This window comes from Salarias fasciatus, chromosome 13, assembly GCF_902148845.1.
Source record: "Salarias fasciatus chromosome 13, fSalaFa1.1, whole genome shotgun sequence".
Taxonomy (NCBI): Eukaryota; Metazoa; Chordata; class Actinopteri; order Blenniiformes; family Blenniidae; genus Salarias; species Salarias fasciatus.
In genome coordinates, this window is record NC_043757.1 from 7,761,559 (window position 1) to 7,781,964 (window position 20,406).

The following is a 20,406-nucleotide window of genomic DNA, read 5'->3' on the forward strand; positions in this document are numbered from 1 at the left end:
CTAGATGTTAGCTGTCCTGACGTGTGCAGGGTTTCAGTTGCAGTGGTGAATTAAAACCAACCCCGGGAGAAATATAAGTTAGTGTAGCTGTTTGTTTCCCAGTAATGTTAAACTGTTTGTCTTTAACGGCAACGTTAACGACGTGTGCGCGCTCGGTAATCTGCAGCCACGTTTGATCTGACCGTCCGTCAACAGACACGTGCTGACCCGCTAACATGTTCTCGCGCGAAAACAGTTCATTCACTGATCTCCATGCAGTGCCCTCTTCGGTGCATGGCCATTCATTCAAGGCTCGGTTCATGTACACCTGGCTAAAACGTGCGTCACCCGTTTTCGTCCATGTGGTAGCACCTGAACAGTAGTTCCCAGTTCTTTAAGGCACAATTATATCATAAATGTGCTTTATTAGCCTTTTTAAAATCTTACATTTAAGTTTGTGTGATAGAATTTTCAAAAACCTTTTAAAATGTACTTTTGTTAACATAACTGAAGAACCAAAGGTAACATTTCTGATGTTAAACTTCTAAGCTTACCTTTTTAGATAATGCTGATGTCATACTAACCTGTTCCATCAACCCATGTGAGAAAACCAGACAGCTCACCTTATACTGACCAGTGAGTTTTAAGGCAACCCACTGATTTCTGTTACTGATTCTGGATATTTTCTTTTTGCAGGTCAATCATCTGAGCACAACATGCACAGCGAGTGTCATTTTAGTGGTAAGTGTTGTATTTCTGCATTTAAATGATTGAGCCCTTAATAAGGAGAACAATTCTTTATCAGTTTATTATAAATAAAAATATAGACTTGATTTACTCAATATTTCCATTCTAAGCATCTCTTAACAACATTAGAAAACAAATGATGCACTAATTTGTTGTTCAATTTAGCACTGGGAGAATAAATTATTAATGAATTAATTTTGAATTTTGGTGTACCGTTTTTATAGCTGAATTGGAAATTGGATCTTTACTAATGTGATTAATCATAATATTAATGTGTGTTACAGAGTTAGTTGCAGAAAATGTGGAGCTGTAAAGGGTGCAAAGAAACTCTCTCAAGTAGGACCAAGCTTTTGCATCATTACAAGTTAAAACATCCACACTTTGGGCGTGGTTCTCGCTTTCCATGTACATATATGCACTGTCCATGCACTTTTAAGACATGGAATGCTCTTATTGTCCACCAAAGTAAGATCCACTCCACAGGGGTTACTAACTCAGAACAAGCAATTTTCAGTTGCCACCTTTGTGCTTGCAGTGATTTAGCATCAGAGAAGGATTACTTTACTCATGTAAATGCACATCTCAAAAGAAATGAGACAGTCATTTGTATGTTTTCAGGCTGTGACTTTAAGACAAACATTTATTGTACGTTTAAGTCACACAAAAACCGAAAACACTGCCATCACACACTGGTTGATTTTAAACCTGGAGTAGTTGTAACTACGAGGACATCATCTGTGAGTGATTTGGAGACTAATAGTCCAGAGTGTGTTGAGCAGTCAGACACTGCCATTCCATCAAGTAGTCATTCTCATACAGAGGACTTGCAAAATGTCATTGAGCAAAGATTTGCAGCTGCTTTGCTGAAATTAGAGCATTTGGTCCATGTACCAGGCACAGCTGTTGATGTGTTTCTGGAGGAACTCCATCATTTGATTTCTTCTGCACCTGTACCTGTCTCTTGTGACATTGTGAGTGACATCTTTCGTCAGAGAAACCTCCCTGTTGATGAAGCTGTAATCAGAGAATCTGTCAATGCCATTTGCTCTGGTAATCCTGTGCAAAGGTCCATACAGAAAGGTGGCCCTCTAAGCACTGCTCATTTGCGTCGGTGCTATTACAAGGAAAATTTCAATGTCGTAGAGCCTGTAGAATACATTCTTGACGCAAAAAATAAACGCAGTTTTCAGTATGTCCCTATATTGAAGTCCTTACAGCAGCTGTTAGGTAGAAGGGATATTATTGATAAAGTGGTTGAGGTCCATCAGAGCCAGGAGGACTGCAAATCTGGAGTGTCATTTCAGTACAAATCCTCAAGAGATGGCTCCCTTTTTAAAGAAAACAGTTTTCTTGCTGGAAAAAAGCCAAGCATCATCCTGAATCTTTATGTGGATGACTTTGAAACCTGTAACCCCCTTGGCACCTCAAGAAAAACGCACAAACTTTGTGCTGTTTATTGGGTGTTAGCTAACTTGCCTCCAGGGTCTCATTCCTCATTATCATCCATCTATTTGTCAGTTTTATGCAAAACTGATGATGTTAAAACCTATGGCTTTGATAAAATCTTTGAACCACTTGTACAAGACCTGAAAACTCTGGAGGAGCTGGGTGTTTATGTCCCGTTGTTGGGTGAGTCAGTTAAAGGTACAGTTTTCAGTGTAGTGGCTGACAACCTGGGAGCACACAGTGTTGCAGGATTTTTGCAGAGTTTTTCAGTCGAATACTACTGCAGGTTTTGTACAGGAAAGAGCAGTGAAATTCAGCAACATTCTGTTGCCTCTGGTGCTTTCACTTTGAGGACCAAGGAGCTTCATCAGGCCCATGTCAAACAAGCCAAAGATACTGGTACAGCTTGTTTTGGGGTGAAAAATGAATGCATCTTCACAAAAAATCTGTCTCATTTTCATGCTATCTTTGGCTATCCACCCGACCTGGCCCATGATGTTTTGGAAGGAATAATCCCAGTAGAGCTCGCTCATTGCTTGAGAGTGCTAATTTCCCAACAGTTTTTCACACTGGGTGATTTGAACAATGCCATTCTGAAGTTCCCCTACAAGTGGACTGACAAGGCAAACAAACCCCATATTGTGCCACAAAATTTCTCCCGCAGAAAAACAGTAGGGGGAAATGCTCATGAAAATTGGAGCTTGCTCCGTTTCTTGCCATTTTTGGTTGGTTCACTTGTACCTGAAAATGAGCCCGCGTGGCTTGTTCTCATGGATCTGAAGGACATCACAGAGCTTGTTGTTGCACCTGTGCATAGTGATGATTCACTGGCTTTTTTGGAAAGTAAAATCGTAGAGCACAGGCAGAGATACAAAGAGTTATTCCCCGAGATCAAACTGCTACCAAAGCACCATTATTTGGAGCACTACCCCGAGATGATCAGGCGGTTTGGTCCACTTGTCGGGCAGTGGACAATGCGCTTTGAGGCTAAGCATAGCTTTTTTAAGCAGGTTATCAGACACACAAGCTGTTTCAAGAATGTGCCTCTCTCGTTAGCCTCAAAGCATCAGATGATGATATCTTACCATCTGAGTGCCCCACATCTGAGCAAGCCTGACCTCGAGGTCTCAACTGTATCCATTCTACCAGTACATTTGCTCAAAGAGGAGCTCGCACAAGCCATCAGACACAAGTTCTCTGACATAACTGAGGTTCATCTTGCACAGTGTGCGACAACCAAGGGCATAACTTACAGAAAGGCAATGATACTGGCCCACAGATCAGAAGGTGGACTGCCTGAATTCAGTGAAATTGACCAAATCTGCATTTTAAATGACTGTGTGTTCTTCATAGTCAAAGAGCTCAGTGGTTGGTACAGAGAACATTATAGAGCCTTCGAACTCAGTCTACCACCCACAAGAACACTCACTTTCGTGGCAGTCAGTGAACTCTTGGATACTTATCCGCTTGTTGACTACAAGATTGGATCAGCCCGCATGGTTACATTGAAAAGACATATTGAAATAAGAGGTACGTCAGCAAGTTTTTAAATATTTTTCAGTAAAAGAAATTGGTAACTGCAAATTGTACTTGCTCTAATCTAGTCTTTCGATTCCAGGTTGCCTGCAGGTTTGTAAGACTTAAAATGTCTGAAATTTAATTTTAGTAGTTATTAGTCTTTAAAAATAATTTATATTAGTCTTTAAAAATGTAATTCATGAGGTCATAAACTTGCCTTAAGCGTCATTAAAATCATTTGAATGAATGAGGAAGCAATGTCAACAGACATTTCCAACTTATTTGATTTAACACAACTAAAGATGGTTTTTCATTGAGGTTGGATTTTTGATTTCAAAACATAGTTTGCTACTGAAGGTGGTCCTGCTTTGGTACCAAACTGTAGCACTTATTGTACCTGCTGAGAGAATAAGTCAGCTCATGCTGACCTGCAAAGTGAAACATCTGAAATTGCTTGAATTTACTTATGCCCCGTTCTATGGGAAAAGGGCATCGGTAGATTTAAACTAACAATAATGGTCTAACCTAATTGAAAATGAATTAAAGTTTAGTTGATCAACAACCCAACATAGTCCTACATATATGTCTGACCTCTGATGTGGAGTGAGGATTTTCCTTTGGAAATAGATGATTTGGCTAAAAGTCTGCCTAAATGAGGGGTCTCCAAACTGGACCAGAAAGGGCCGGTGTGGCTGCTGGTTTTTGTTCCAACCAAACAGGAGCACATCAGACTCCACCCATTTCCTCAAGTTAATCCACCTGTAGACTTGGTGAAATGGGTGGAGTCTAGTGGAGTCCACCTATTTCACCAAGTCTACAGGTGGATTAACTTGAGGAAATGGGTGGAGTCTGATGTGCTCCTGTTTGGTTGGAACAAAAACCAGCAGCCACACCGGCCCTTTCTGGTCCAGTTTGGAGACCCCTGGCCTAAATTGTAGGTAACATTCATCTTTGGAATACACAATTCAGCTGTTTGATATGTACAGTCACTCTGTTCTGCTGGTTATCTTCTTACTTGTTCCTTTTATCTTTCATTTTCCTACTCTTTCATCAAGCACTAATTTGCATATGTTATGGCCTCAGTAATTTTGAATTTACCACTAAATTAGAAATTTAAAATGTTTAGATTTGACCTTTGATCTTTTTCATTTGTTTGCAGAGTAAGTGACTTAAAAGATGGGGACTCCTGTGATCCTGAAGATCATCTTGCCGGATGGCAGCTCTCAAAGATTGACTCTCCCACATGGCCTCCCTGCATCCACTGACGAACTGATGGTTGAAGTGAAGAAACAGTGTGGACTTCAAGACAATTTTAGGCTTCAGTTCATGGATTCGTTGTTTGGAAATGAGTTCCTTAACCTGACCTCAGTTTCAGAAGTACAAGATAAAGGTACTCTGAGGATCATTGATATGTCAAGGCCCACCACTGTGCAGCATGATGACTGCCCTGCTGTTCTCAGTCCTGTTCAAAGCCGTCAAACATTCAGTCCTTCCCCTGTGAACGACTCTTCTTCACTGTCAGGTGCATCTGTGGATACTGATGTGTTGTCATCCAGTGAGTCTACCAGCTCAAGGTCATCTTGGCCTGCTGTGTTTCATGTGCCTAAGTTCTCCTACGATGCAGAATTAAAACTCACACAGGCAAATGTAGCTTATTTGAGAGAAGGCACAACACTTTTGCCAGATCCCAAGTTGAAGTCAACCATCCTGGAAGGTTTGGTGCAGGAAATTGTGCATTACAAAGTCTATGTTACTGATAAAGAGATGGAACAGGTAGCACAGAGTCTTATCAAGACACATCCATGTTTAACTGAGAGGGCATCTGACACTGGATGCGGTGGATGGAAAACCAGTTTGAAATACAAACTATCGAACTACCGTACACACCTGCGAAAACTTGGCTGCCCAGAGGTCACAGTGAATTCTCTGAAAAACAAACCTGCAGAAAGGCAAAGTGCGGCCTTTGGTGTCAAAAAGGCTAAAAGAGCCGAGGTGAATTTCTGCCCAACATACCCATCTGCAGAAACTGAGGAGAGTCTGGACGCTGTGCAGAGAGCTTTACTATTGGATGTAAAGAAGAGGAACAACAGAGAAACTGTGAAAGTGAAGATGGAGAAGACTTTTGCACTCAGAAGGCATGAAGTCGTGCGTGATGCACCCATGTTGGAGAGTTTCAGGGCAAGGTGGCCTGCTCTGTTTGACGTAAGTGAGGTGAGCCATACCTGGATTTTCTGTTGATCAAAGGAAATTCTTGGGTACACTAACATGCCTGATGTTTTGTTTTTTTTGCCTGTGCTTTACCCCCCCCCCCCCCCCCCCCCCCAACCCCAACTGTACTTTGTTTTCAGATCAACGCTGAATTCAAGAGAATCACCACTGTCCCACTTCAGTCCAAATTCCTGTCCCAGCTGGATCTACACTCAGACAAGCTGACAAGACTGTTCCAAAAGAGAGGAGGACAGATTGGGGAGAGGCTCAAAGCAGTCAATGCTCAAATGGCTGATGTAAGTAAAACAGGTGTACCACAGTCATGTAAAACCTAAAAACATTAAAAAAAAAAATCAAATTTAAATTTTGGATTGAAATTGTGCTAAAGTTGTGGACATTGTGGAGGATCATAGTTGCCATGTACAGTCAACCAAAATATAAATGCAACACTTTTGTTTTTGCTCCCATTTTTCATGAGATGGACTCAAAGATCTAAAATTCATTCCAGATACACAATATTACCATTTCTTTCGAACATTGTTCACAAATCTGTCTAAATGTGTGATAGTGAGCACTTCTGCTTTGCTGAGATAATCCATCCCACCTCACAGGTATGCCACATCAAGATGCTCATCAGACACCATGATTAGTGCACAGGTGTGCCTGAGACTGTCCACAAAAAAGGCCACCCTGACATGTGCATTTTTTTTTTTTTTTGCTTTATTGGGGACTATCTGGTGTGACCACCATTTGCCTCATGCTGTGCAACACATCTTCTTCGCACATCACCTCATGTTTCAGCAAGATAACGCACGGCCCCATATTGCAAGGATCTGTACACAATTCTTGGAAGCTGAAAATGTCCCAGTTCTTGCATGGCCAGCATCTCACCGGACATGTCGCCCACTGAGCATGTTTGGGATGTGCTTGACCGGCGTATACGACAGCGTGTACCAGTTCCCATTAATATCCAGCAACTTGGCACAGCCTTGGAAGAGGAGTGGACCAACATTCCACAGGCCGCAACTGACAATCTGATCAACTCTATGCGAAGAAGATGTGTTGCACTGCATGAGGCAAACGGTGGTCACACCAGATCCTGACTGGTTCTGAGTCCCCAGACCCCCAATTAAGCAAAAAAAAAAAAAAAAGCACATTTCAGGGTGGCCTTTTATTGTGAACAGTCTAACAGGGAGAACGCACTGGACGCGGAAGCGCCACGCACGGAGTTTCTGATTGCCTCCCTTGTTAATCTATCTGACTGCCCGCACACAACACGCAGGGGAGCGCTTCGTTCTATTTTTCACGCGAGCGCCGAGAGCGCCGTTTGTCAAGCTGGGTCAAGCAGATTGGCCCAGACAGGCAGCTGGAAACGGAAAAAGCAAGAGAATCCGGTCAATTTTCAAAATAAAATGAATTAAATGACGATTAGTTACGGTTACGGACGGTGTTGCTCGTCCGTTTATAATTTGTCACTTGGGTCTAATCACAAGAGATGGACACACACAGACATATGCACATACGCACCCAATCAAACAAACAAAAACACATCAATACACACACACACACACACACACACACACACTCGGCGACAGAGATTCACGAGATGCAGAAAAAAAGAGGACAGGAGGAGAAAAAGTCTCTCCACAGGTCACCAAAACAAACACATCCATACTGGCAGAGCGAGACAGAGGTCACAAATGTGAAAACCAAGAGCAGCCGGATCCAGCCGAGTGCAGTCGATGTGTGACCAGCGCGGAGAGCGCAGGCAGTAGATACGCCTCATATACGAACGGCCAAGCGCCGGCGCGGAGACGCGCGCGGCGCTTCCGCGTCCAGTGCGTTCCTGGCGTCAGGCACACCTGTGCACTAATCATGGTGTCTGATGAGCATCTTGATGTGGCATAGGCTACCTGTGATGGGGACGGATTATCTCAGCAAAGCAGAAGTGCTCACTATCACACATTTAGACAGATTTGTGAACAATGTTTGAAAGAAATGGTAATATTGTGTATCTGGAATGAATTTTAGATCTTTGAGTCCATCTCATGAAAAATGGGAGCAAAAACAAAAGTGTTGCATTTATATTTTGGTTGAGTATATTTGTCAAGATGGGAATGCAAAATCTATGGAGACCATGAGTGCCCTTGTTTTTCACTTCTTACACTATTTGTGCATAATGTTTTGTTTCAACCTTTTTCCATTTACTTGTTTAGCTTCATGTATTGTCAACCTCCTTTTCTGTTCACTGCCAATCTCCTTCATGTTTTGGTGCTCACAGCAAGGCTTGTAATATTGTACAAACCCTGAAGTGATATTGTCTTAATAGATATGATAAAAACAAACTATTTACTTAAAAAATGCAGGAATCAAAAATGAATTAGAGCACTAATCAAGAAACTGTTTTCCAGTGTGATGATGTAGATGCTGGACGAGAATGTATCATCAAGGGAGTCTGTGTCTACATGGGTGAAGATCCAGAAAACCTCATACGGGAATATGTGGTATGTACAGTTATTAATTTTTTTCTTCATCTTCCACTCCTGTTTTGCTCTCCATCTTGATAACTTGGGCTTAAGTGATGATTTGATGTTGGTCACTGCACAGCTTCACTGGCCAATTTGATCATTTTTTATTCTTTTCCTGATAGCAGACAGGACTGGCCCTGGCTCGTTTGTGACCCTAGACGAGTGTCTCGAACCTTGTTGGTTGTAGTGGTGGGGGGGTTAGTATCGCTGCGCATTGTGTCCCACTCAACATTTGAATGCAGTGTGGGACTGTTCTTCCATTTGCCCACAAGGGGTCGCAGGAGAGTGACTATCCACCTGTCAGAAAACTTTTGGGGTGGGAATTTGGTGGTGGTGGGCTGGCCTGCATATTTTAGGTTTCTCCCAGGTGCAGTACACCTGGTTGCAATGAGGGAGTCAGTGAGCCTTTGTTTTTTTACTAACATCACTATGACATTGACATTAGATTGAGGAAGCTGGGACGGACCTAAAACATGCAGGAAGGCTTACCCCAAGGACCAGAACTGCACACCTCTGCCCTTTTAGGTCTTGGTTAATAGGTCAAATTAGCTTGTTCACCCTTTATTTATCTTTGTTTTGTACAGGGCATGGATGAAGGCGCTATCAACGAGGCCATTGAAGACACAGCTGTTGGGATTTATGTTCTTAAAGAACATGTTGGAAGTGATGAGCCAGAGGACATTGGAATTGTCCTAGAAGGCATCAAGGTCCTGCAAAGTCTCGATAATGTAGCATTAGCTGTTGCTATGCTGTTCGGACTGATCTATGCATTGAATCTTGACTACCCTGCTGACCTCCGCTATACGTTTGAGGCGATCCAAAAAATCTTCATGGAAATGGATGCAGGAAAACTTTCCAGGAGAGCTCTTGCTCTGAAAAACAGACTCTGTCATTGAATATGTAGTCACTGCACTGTCTGTCATAAATGATATGGCAGAATTATACTGAATGGCATCTTTGGTTTGATCACATTTTCAATTTTTTTTTTTTTTTTTTTTTTTTTTTTAGTGAGCATTTGTTACAAAAACAGTTTGTGGTGTTTGCACCAATTCTTTTTGCTCCTGTGAGTTAACTTTAAAAACCTGCTGAATTTCATTTGCCGCTTTGAACCGTTTGTAAATTTCCAGGGGATAACTATTAATGCAGGATTGATTTTTGATGACATTTTTTTTCTGTAAATCTAAATTGAAAATACTGTTAATACTTGGTAATATTCTATTGGAAATCTAATTTGCTTAGTTTGTAGCAGTAGTTACTCTTTTGTATTTGTATTTGGGTATTCACTTTGTGGTTACTTACCATTTTGTATTTGAAATGACAATGTTTGTTATACGTTCCAACAAATTTGTTCTATTTTTATAAATGTCTTGCCGTTCTTAATGTTGTTGGCGATCATTGCACTATGTTCCTACAATTTTATTCCAGTTTTAAAAATGTCTCGGCTGTTGTTGGTTTTATAATGTTCTTATTGATGCACACATTGGTACAGATGTTTATGGTGCAAAATTTTGTGATTGTGCATACACTGCATTTCATACAGAAGTAATTTTTTTTTTTTTAAATCAAAATGTGAAAGTTGTCGTTTGCACTGTCATGCACTTTTTTGAATCCTCTGTTGATTCTGAATATTGATTTTGGATAACCGGCTTATGCCAATTGTATTTTTGTTGTTGTGGGGAAAAAAATATCTGTCAATATTTCAATATAAGAACATGTTATCAATGAACTGACTCATTTCTGTGTTTTTAAATGCAAATCAACATTTATTCACACACATTTGATACAGAATGGGTATCTACATTACATTTGCATAGTTACCAAATCAAGTTATATTAACAGATTTGAATTGAACAGGGGACGTAATGAAATTGCATTAAAGTAACTTATTTCTGAATAAAATAACCATGAAGAAATCAATTTAGAGTAACAGTTGAAAATCATGTACATTGGAGATAATGAAATCACTTTCAGATTACACAATAGATTGGCATTACAAATAAGAAAAATAGTGTTGAAACAACATGATTATTTATCATCAGTCTAATGTGATTAAAATATGATGGATTGACAAGATATAATTATGTTACGAGAAAGGGAAAAAATTGTGTCGGATGAGCACAATGTGATCATGTGGGACCGATGTACACATTAAAATTAAGTAAATCCAAAGAACTTTTTTTTTCAGTGTACACACTACAACACTGTAATTAAAACCGGATTTCCCAAGGCCAGCCGTACTGTTGTTATATAGTAAATTGAAATGAGTAACTGAAGCTTGTTACTTTTTCTCTTAGATGAAAACAGTTGTGCAGCTGCTGTCTCTCTCTGCCCTGTGCTTCAGCATTAACTAAAGCTTTTGTCTCAACAGTTGGGTCATGGCTGAAAGACGGACATAGTTGATGAAAGCTGCAGAATGGAGTTTACTCAAGAGATATTCGGGCCTCATTCGTCCAAGAGAGACTCACAGTTAGAGGTGTGGAAACACCAAGATGCTGCATTTGCACTTGAAATGTTGTGTAAACGGAGACTAAAACTCAGTCAAGTCACAGATTTAAACGACTTGCTGAACTTTTTGAACGGGTGAGTGTTTCTAACTTGAAAACTCTCGTTCAAGAAAGGCATTCTGGCTAATTGGTTCAAACTTTTGCTACATTAAATAGCAAACTGCTTGGAGAAATGAAGCGGCACACAAGCAAAGGTTGGAAAGGGAGTTGGGTGGGAGATCAGCCTGAGAGCTTCCACATGGTGATCATAACTGGGCCCAGATGGGGGGGAAATCAACCCCTGCATGCTGATGCACAGACGTCGTCTCTGTGGGCCAACAATCCCATATTGGATTAAGTAAACGGCCGACGAGGAGCCAGCCCACTCTTCACCGCCTGTTGTATTCCGATGGAACACAGTTAGCGAGTTTCTGTGGCAGTTGTACTTTTTGATTGGCAGAAAAATTGTGCCGTGAAATGTATTCAAAGTTATTTCTTTTTTTTTTTTGTGAGAACAGAAAAGGCTCCTGGCAAAGAATAAATGATGAACTTTTTTTTTTTCTTCACTCCCTCACTGATTGATTCAGCCCAGCAGTGTGAGAGGTACCAGCTCTTTTCATTATCTTTTTTGAGGCACCTCTGTTCCTCTCGCCGCTCCGGTCCCAGCCAACACTGCGTCGCCGCAATCTCTCCATCTTCCTCATCCTCCTCTTCTCCCTCCCATCCTCTCAGGATCACTCTCCCACCCCAATCCATGGGTAATTTTATGGACACAATGTTCCCTTTTGTGATGTCTAATTGTCTGCAAGAATATTAATATTACATTGGTAATCCTTTTGACACATATATTACACATGGGGAACCATTTCTTCATAGAATGAAAAGGCAATTTACAGGAGGCAAATTGGATGATGGCAAGCAGATTTGCAATGCCACGGGTTAGCTAGCGTAATGGATTTGGATGCCACCAGACTGTGAGATGAGTGTCATTAGCCTGTTGCCCTGGAGACGCACAGTCATAAAAATAACTTCTCCAAGGCAAACAGCTACATTTTTAAGTAATTCAATTTGAACTCTTTGCATTGTGTTTGCCAGGAACAGCCTTTCATGTTTAGCCCCTCAACAGTTCAGGATCAAATACGGTTGTTTCTTGATGTTGGTCCGATAGCGCTCCAGCCTCACAGCAAGATCGAGTCAGGGTTCAGAGACTTACTACGGAGTTTGCATGTTCTGTCCATGGCTTTGTGGGTCTTCTTAACACAGCTATGTTACCTGCCTTTTGTAAAGCACAACTCCCCTTCCAGTTATTGGATTTCCATTTTAGGGCAATCAAATAAGAGAAATAGCAAATTGTGTGTTCTTCTGAACAGTTTAATGCTTTTCAACAAATTTCATTTGAGAATTTAAAGATTATACTGACATTTTTTAAGTCCAGATGTCAAACACATTTAGTTGAGAGGACACATGCAGTCCAACTTCATCTTGAGTGGGTCAGACCGGTAAAATACTGGCATGATAACCTTTAAATTGAAACTTTTAAGTTTTTCCTTATTGTGGTGCACAACCACACAATTACAAAGAAGAATGATGACACAAGGCCAATTTTAATGAAACCTTCAGGTGCAAAACAAAGAGAAATGTCCAAAAAACTTTTCCTATGCACATTACATTTTGGTTGTTTTACAAACTCACCCTGAGTGACGGACCGTTTCCTTGTCCAGTTTGCATTCGGGACCTTTGCCTGTTTCCCGTGAAGCTGGACGGAGCTCATCTTGAAGATGGATGGTCGTTAGGGTTGGACATGACTGTGTTCACATGTGTTCATTATTCTCCGGTTATGCCTCTGCACAGGACACTTCGCCCGCGCTGCCAGACGGTACTTCATCCACTCCCCTGCTCACGGTTTCTCAATACGCCTGCAAGAGACGAACCACCACAGTAAACAACAACAAGATTCTCACGGTAAGAACCCGCCACTTCAACGCCACTGAAAAAAAGAGCATCACTCCGTCTAATCTGCTCTGCTCTAATTAGACGGCTGGCTCGCCTCACTCACCGGCACTCTGACACAACTCTTCCCCCAAAATACATTAACCTGCAAATGAGCAGCATCTGCAGCTGCAGCACTTTGGAGGCCCAACAGTTGACATGTGCGTGATCCCTGGCGCGGGGACGGGTTTGGCTCGGACACACCCCGGGGCGCCGCCAGCGCCACGCCAAGATGGCCAACGGACGTGACACTCCTTACAAGCGATGATGGATCCGTCCCTCCGCCATCTGGTGGGCTGAGCCGGGGGTGGGGGGGAACAGTGAGCGGCTGGTTATGGCGCCATTCTAGAAGGGTTAGCCTCAGCACCCCGCTTCCCAGAGTGGCAATGTAGTTAATTGGCTAAGGTGTTGATGAGTGTGAAAGAAAGAGAAGATGATGCCGCACCGACGGCGTCAATTAAGCTGCAGGTGCAGAGCGAGGATAAAAACAAGCCACTTCCCAACTTGCATCCAATGTATTTACCAAACCGCGGCATGCTGAAAGTCGTGACTCAAGTTCCAGCCTCAGAAGAAGAAACTTAAAGCTGTTTTGAAATGAAACCGACGAGAGATTCAGTGGACCTGACATGTCTCACGGAGTTTACAGGAAATCAAGCTCTGTGACGTTCAACCTCTTCTTCAGAAGTCTCTGAGAGATCTTGAAAATGCGAGACTGTCGATGCAGAATGATTTGGGTTTTGACATGGAGTCACCCGATAAAAAGGAGTGTGTTTGGATTGTGTTGGATTTGGAAAACCGACAGAAACCAGAAATCATGCAAACTTCACCCAGCCAACAAACACTACAGAGTTGTCTGGCTCTAAGGTCACAGTGATGGTATATTTCATACATATTGTCATTGATGCTGTATAAATAACACTGACTTGAATTGAGCCATGTCTGGCTGGTGGATCATGTATAATTGGTCTTGGCCTCAGAGTAATGTACATCACTTAAAACGTCGTACTCGAAAGGGCAACCAGTGACCCCAAGATGGGGGAAGACTGCACCCTTCTGGAGTGCATTCAGGCATGAATATGGGAAATTAATTGTAATGTTCACTGCTACAACTAAGAAGAATTCATCACGGTCTTATTAAATTTATCTTTCTATCATTTTTCTTATTTATTAATTTAATTCCTGACGCATAAAACCGGGTTAGAGGAGTGACTGGAGCTTCTAATCTTCTATGTAATTCCAAACATGAACATAAACTTCTAGTAACTTGATATTTTGTGTTTTTTCAGACCAGATATTTTGAATAGTGCTGCTCATCATTCACATTCATGCCTCGGTTGCTTTTTGTGATCGTCTTGGAACCACTGTCTTGATGCTGTTTTTGTTCAGGAATGTGAATTTAGGTATCTGGGATGCACAATCAATGTTGCTGCAAACTGATGGCAGACCGTGTGTGTGTGTGTGTGTGTGTGTGGAGACCTGCTGTTGAGGTTCTATGCGACTTATTGAGCGCGCCTTACCAGGGGTCTGCGACGCATCTGTTTTATAATGACTCTTTAGTTACTGGTGACTGCAAATGTTCATAATAAGCCAACACGTGCGCAGGTACTCATCCACGTGCACACACCCACACACACTCACATGTTTCTGTCCTCACACATGAGGCGGTACAGATGTCGCGGCCCCCCCACACGCGTCTCACCTCACCTGGGAAGGACTGCTGCTCGGTTTCTTATCCCCCCGCTCCTTTCCGCGGCATTAACTCCATAATTAGCAATCCCACTCAATTTCCCTATCCCCATGATTAACTCATTATCTCCACATAAAGCCACGTCAGAGGAGACTTTCTGATTACAGCGAGAGGTTGTTCCTCGCCGCGGACCTGAGACAGCCGTGCTCAGGTAACACCTCACCCGGGCAGGCAAAGCGCAAATTACACGAACCACCTGAGACAGGCAGGAAGTGTCGCTTCACACTTTGACTGAGCAGAAAAGTTGCTTAGGAATAAAAAGCAGCCGACCGACGGGACACGTGACGTGATGCCGCAGCGTGGCACTGCTAATGAGGCGTGAGTTATTGATCCACATGGTGGAGCAGTGCTTCATCTGTCCTGCCAGTGCGCTTGATGTAACGATGTAAATGTGAATCCAAAGCTAATGACAAAGCTTTTGAGGGAACGGAGAGTCTATCTTTGTCTTTCCGAGTCTTACACCGTGCATTTTTGTGCGCGTCCTTATTTGAGCTTCTGTTTCTTTAAGGCGCAGTAGGGAATTTAGGAGGTTGGTAATTATCTCCACTGTAATTTAGTTATCTATTTTAAGCAAACCATGACTGAAATGACCAAAAAAAAAAAAAGCAAGTCCTTCGAGCAAAAACTCATTAGTTTATGTAAATATTGCTTCTGACAATGGAAAGTATTTGGCGGCTGAGACTTTAGAGATTTTTCCTCCAATTATACTGGCATTATCAAACCATCAAGTCCCGTACAGAACTACTTTTAACTCGACTACAGACTCAGGAAAATTTCCACAAGCCTTTTGTGAGAGAAACACTTCGGTAATAGCATTTGATAAAATGTCCAAAGTTTTGAATGCCAAACAACACAAGTTCTCTTCAAGAGAGGCAAAACAAATCTAAAAATAAAAACTGAAAAATTGTCCTAAGTAACCATGAAAGACAGCTTCAACCACTGTGAAGGTCACAAAAATTGTAACAAAGTTTTTCATCCGCCAAGAAAAATGAGAGTTATTGTTACTAATTTGTTGTAAAACAGTAACGGCCACAGTTCCATCCATTTTCTATGGCATTGTTTAACGTAGCTTCATGGTGGGCTGCAGGGGATTTCGGCTGATCTCAGTAAGGCACGTTTCACCCCAGAAACAAATGCATGTAGTTAGATTATAGGAAGAAAGCAGAGATGGGGGCCAGGGAGTCATCGTTTGTCCAATCTAAGGTGTTTCGGCGCTTTCTAACTCTGCAGGAATCCTTTCCCAGTCATCGATCACCGCGTTGAAACACTCCGTCTTTTCCTTTGTCTCGATGCTCTGCCCCTGATTAACACATTCCTTTCTTAAATGTCTGGGTAATCTCCAGGTTCCATCAATTCTTTGTTACATCAAATGCAATTGGGTTCCAGAGGCAGAACATGCTGGACACACGAGTACGCCTCCCACGCGTTTCACAGCCTCTATTCGCCGATCTATAAACAAACTGATGCACCACAATCACTGCATTCTCTTCGTCTTGCTCGACCTTGGTCCGTGCAGTCCAGTTTTTTTTTGGCGTTTGGTGTGTGATGTGGGCTCAGAGCAGCTCTCAGCATTGTTCCAAATCAGCTTTCTCGTGTCCTACATGGTGCTTTCAGCCTCTCATTGAGTTTAAGTTAATCCTTTAGGATTGTGTTTTTGATAAAAACAGCTCTGTTATAGAAAGTGTATAAAACCACAGTGAACTGAAGAACTGTTGGTTGGGCTCTATTCATGCATATAATCATTAAAAAAAAACCCTACTTTTTTCTGCATGTATGTCTATAATCTTTCAGACTTTTGAAGAACCTTTTTTGTGAAAATGTGATCTGTGAGAATCCGTTGATTGGCTCTTAATTGCAGAGATACTCTAAACTCAGCCTTGAGAATAGTGGCGTGTCAGTATTTTTCACCATTACTGGATGTTGCATTGCTGGATATATGGATTACTGCGGCTGCTTCATGGATGTCGTCAATAATATTCTCTCTTGTTAGTAATTCAGATGTTGGCAGGCTGTAGTTAATGAATGGGTTCAGAAAGATGATCCGAGAATCGGACTCCTAATTCTTTATAAGCCGATAATACAACACGGAGCATGTAATCAAGGTATTTGTCCATCTGCAAAATCAAACACTGCTATCTGTCTTTGACCATCTTGTAAATCTGATTTGAGCACAGATTAGTCCATTACTGTGTACGTTGGTACATACAGTGTCACAGTCTCCTAGCAACCACGACAATACATGTTTGTGCCCTAAATAGGAAAACCCAACATTTACACATGACTGGAGAAACCCAGCCTGGACTCCAGCAGCTTTTTTCACAGTTATTCAATATTGATACAACTTAAGGAGCTTTGCATAATGCACCCAGTAGCAAGTGTGCCAGCAGAGGGACAACATATAGACGAAGCACCATGCAACTTTAAAAAGCTTCCACCAGCATTTAAACTGGATTCTGATGACCTATTGAGTTCCTTAGAGCTGGGATGTCAAACATAAGGCCCGTGGGCCTAAACCAGCCCGCTACAGGCACCAATCAGGGCCCCTAAACAACACCGATCCCCTGTTTACATGATGACGTTTTGGATGTCTGCTTGAATGACAATGGACCCCCGAGCCACTAAACAAACTGATATTTATCATCACAGAAACTGTGGCAACCTGTGGCCTGGCATACCAGCTCCATCATTTTTAGCGTTTCCTGCCGTTCCCCGTAGGAAACTGAGATCAATTCCAAAACACTGTAGTGTAAATGTCTAAGTTTTCTGAAACAGAAATGCAAAAAAACAATGTGTTTTTAGTTGAAATGTCAAGTAAAGGGGACCTGAAGCTCAAGCTTAGATATTGACAATGCTGCAAGGAAAGATTGCTACTTCACTGGGAAAATGCAAACTATTCAATATAACAGTAATTATCACATGTATTCTACATTTAAATTTTAAATTTAAAGGGGACATATGCTTTTTTCACTTTGGTGAAGAGTTTCTTATAGCAGTATGTTTTGCCGTAGCCTCATTATGACGTTTAAATTTGAAAATTGTCTGTTTCCTCCCTGTCTTGCGACACCACACGTTGTGAAAATGCCTGCTGAAACGGTCGAGTTTGAGTTGGGTCCATTTACCCTGAAATAAGCGGATTTAACTCCTCGCCCTGACTGTGGCCCCACCGTGTGTGTGTGTGTGTGTGTGTGTGTGAGAGAGAGAGAGAGAGAGAGTGGGCATGGACAGACGCGTTCAAGTGCATACCGTAAAGCAGGCTCAGAAACAGCCTGTTCTGAGGAGCGCTCGTCAGAGTGACTTTTTAGACCGCTGAAACTCTGAACAAAGGATTAATTTGGGGCGAACAAACTTAAATACTATGTTTTTGGGGCTTCTCAGACCGATATGACGTGACTGAAAAATAGCATAATATGTCCCCTTTAAGGTAAATATGAAATTGGGCTGTATGAGGCTCCTGAGCTGAAATGATGACGTGTCTTTTTTTTAGGGAAAATTGTGGAGTGAGTTTTAAATAAGGAACCTTAAATAGTATGAGATACCATTTGTACGAAGATGTGTTGATGTTTTGTGTGTGTGTGTGTGTGTGTGTGTGTGTGTGTGTGTGTGTGTGTGTGTGTGTGTGTGTGTGTGTGTGTGTGTGTGAAAGCAGCTGTTGTTGCTCATTTAAATTAAACTCCTGGCTTGTACGTCACCAGAATTATTTTCAACGAAAAAGTCTGGCGCGGAAACTTTCATGAGAAAAGAAAATATGCCATTTGAAAATAGAAAAATTACTACAAATGCCTGTATAACCCTTCTCTCCATTAGTAATTGCACATTACGCAGAGAGAACAACTTGCTTAGAAAGAACAAAAAGACGACAGTGCATTATTGTTGCTGATTATTCACCTGCTTGTAAAAGCTTTCATTCAACACGGAGCAGAAGCAGCGAGGCGCATAAAAGACGTTGGATTGTAGAGGAGGTCGGTCGGTTAATTTCTGATTGTGAAGCCAGTCTAGGTGCGATGTAAACATGACGGAAGTGTCAAAACATCCAACACTATTGAGGATTTCGCACAGCGTGTGTTTGCAGATGTACACACATCGCCAGAGTGTGATCTGTTTCAAAAAAAATTTAAAAAAAAGCAAAGAATTGCTGAATGGTTTTGAGGCCAGCGTCGGAATGAATGGACGTCAGATAAATAGTTATAGTCTGCCTTCATGTTTTTGTAAAAATCTGTGGGAAAATATTGACGCACTGCAACCATAACGGAACATAATCAAGTGTGTGTGATTTCATCATAAAAGTCTGAATGCTTCTAGAAAACATCTGTCAAGTCGATCTACCTTTGACAGTATCTTTTAGAAAAAAGAAGGTAATACTTTGCGAATGATGTGCAGCGCTAATCAGGAAACGATTCACTGTGCTGCGTTAAAGAGATTTGTTTTATTCTGTCTTGTGGTGAAGTTTTAATGATTAAACATGGATGTGAAGTTTCATTCTGTTCACCCTGCAGTAAAAATAACAGAGTAGAAGGAGACACATAAAACCAGAGTGAGGATGTATTCACCCATCTCTGCAAAGTAAATTGCATCCTGTTTACAGCTCATGGCACAGAGAAGACCATGTTGTTTCAAACTCCTAATCTCTTCCCCAAATATGTGTTTCATGGAGGGTTTGAGGAGCCAACAGGAGCAACTGCTTGACTGCTGATTTTTAAAAAACTCAGCTCTGGACGTCAGCAGAGACATGGCAGCTGCTTTATCCATCTATTCTCCAGGTAAAAGTCTTGAGTCAAGACTAAGCCTGGTTCTCTGGCAGGTTTTCTTCAGTTTGATCTTGGTATCATTCTTCAAACAGGTTTTAACGAGTTTAGAATGTATTTAAAATGGTTTTATAAAGTGTCGGACTGGATGTAGACTGGTCTTCTGTAGTTCCAGACTGGTTTACACTAGTTTTCTATAGTTTCTATAGTTTAGTTATATATGAATTTAGACTGGTTCTGTGGTTTTGGAATGGATTTAAGCTGCTTTTCCAAGGTTTTGAGTAGCAGATTTTCAGGAGTATAGATTGGGTTTAGCCTGGATTTGTCAAGGTTTTGACTGGGTTTTCATAATTCGTCAATATTTCAGACTAGGCTTAGACTGGTTTTCTACTGGTTTTGTTCGGGTTTATGCAGGTTTTCAGGAATTCGTACTGGGTTTTGACAGTTTTTCTGCAGTTTTGGATGAACATGAAGGCAACACCAGAAGCTCTGAAACTTGTTGGCTTTTCACTGTTTGGTTTGCAGTTTGGCTGAAACTTGGTGAGTGGGAGTGTTTTTGAGTCTGTGCATCAGCTGTCACATTACCTCCTACAGAGCCGAGTGGTGTAAACATTTCAGTTAGTACAAGTCACGTCTAGGCAGACAATTACGGAATAACAGAAGAAAAAAAAAAAAAAACCCCGAATATTGGTAACAAAAATTACACTTGTTTGCACAGAAAAGTGGAGTTTTTGATAATCAGCCAGTGATTAGTTGGTGCTTGGTTGTTATTGTAAGAAAGATATTCTAAAAATCCCTCTTTCGCGTGAACAGAAATCAGTAAGGTTTATTATTAAGTTGGTGATTTTAATTCAGTGTATGCTACAAAACTTTTCATTTAATGATTTAAAAAAAAGAACTCTGTTCATTAGGGATGCTTCAGTGCCATTATTGGAAAGTTGCTAAAGGTTAGTCTTCATATTGGTACTTGTCCTTTGAAAAAATGATATCGGTGCATTCCTAATATTCAGTACTTCACT

At 41.5% G+C, this 20,406-nt stretch overlaps 1 protein-coding gene across 1 annotated transcript in view; it reads left to right on the forward strand.

Annotated features, from left to right (window-relative positions):
• The window catches only part of dntt (deoxynucleotidyltransferase, terminal), a 106,852-nt gene that overhangs the window by 11,434 nt on the left and 75,012 nt on the right, over positions 1-20,406 (forward strand). Inside the window, exon 3 of the mRNA XM_030107564.1 lies at positions 12,761-12,871. Coding sequence (XP_029963424.1) covers positions 12,761-12,871 — 111 coding nt within the window. The remainder of the gene's footprint in view (positions 1-12,760; positions 12,872-20,406) is intronic.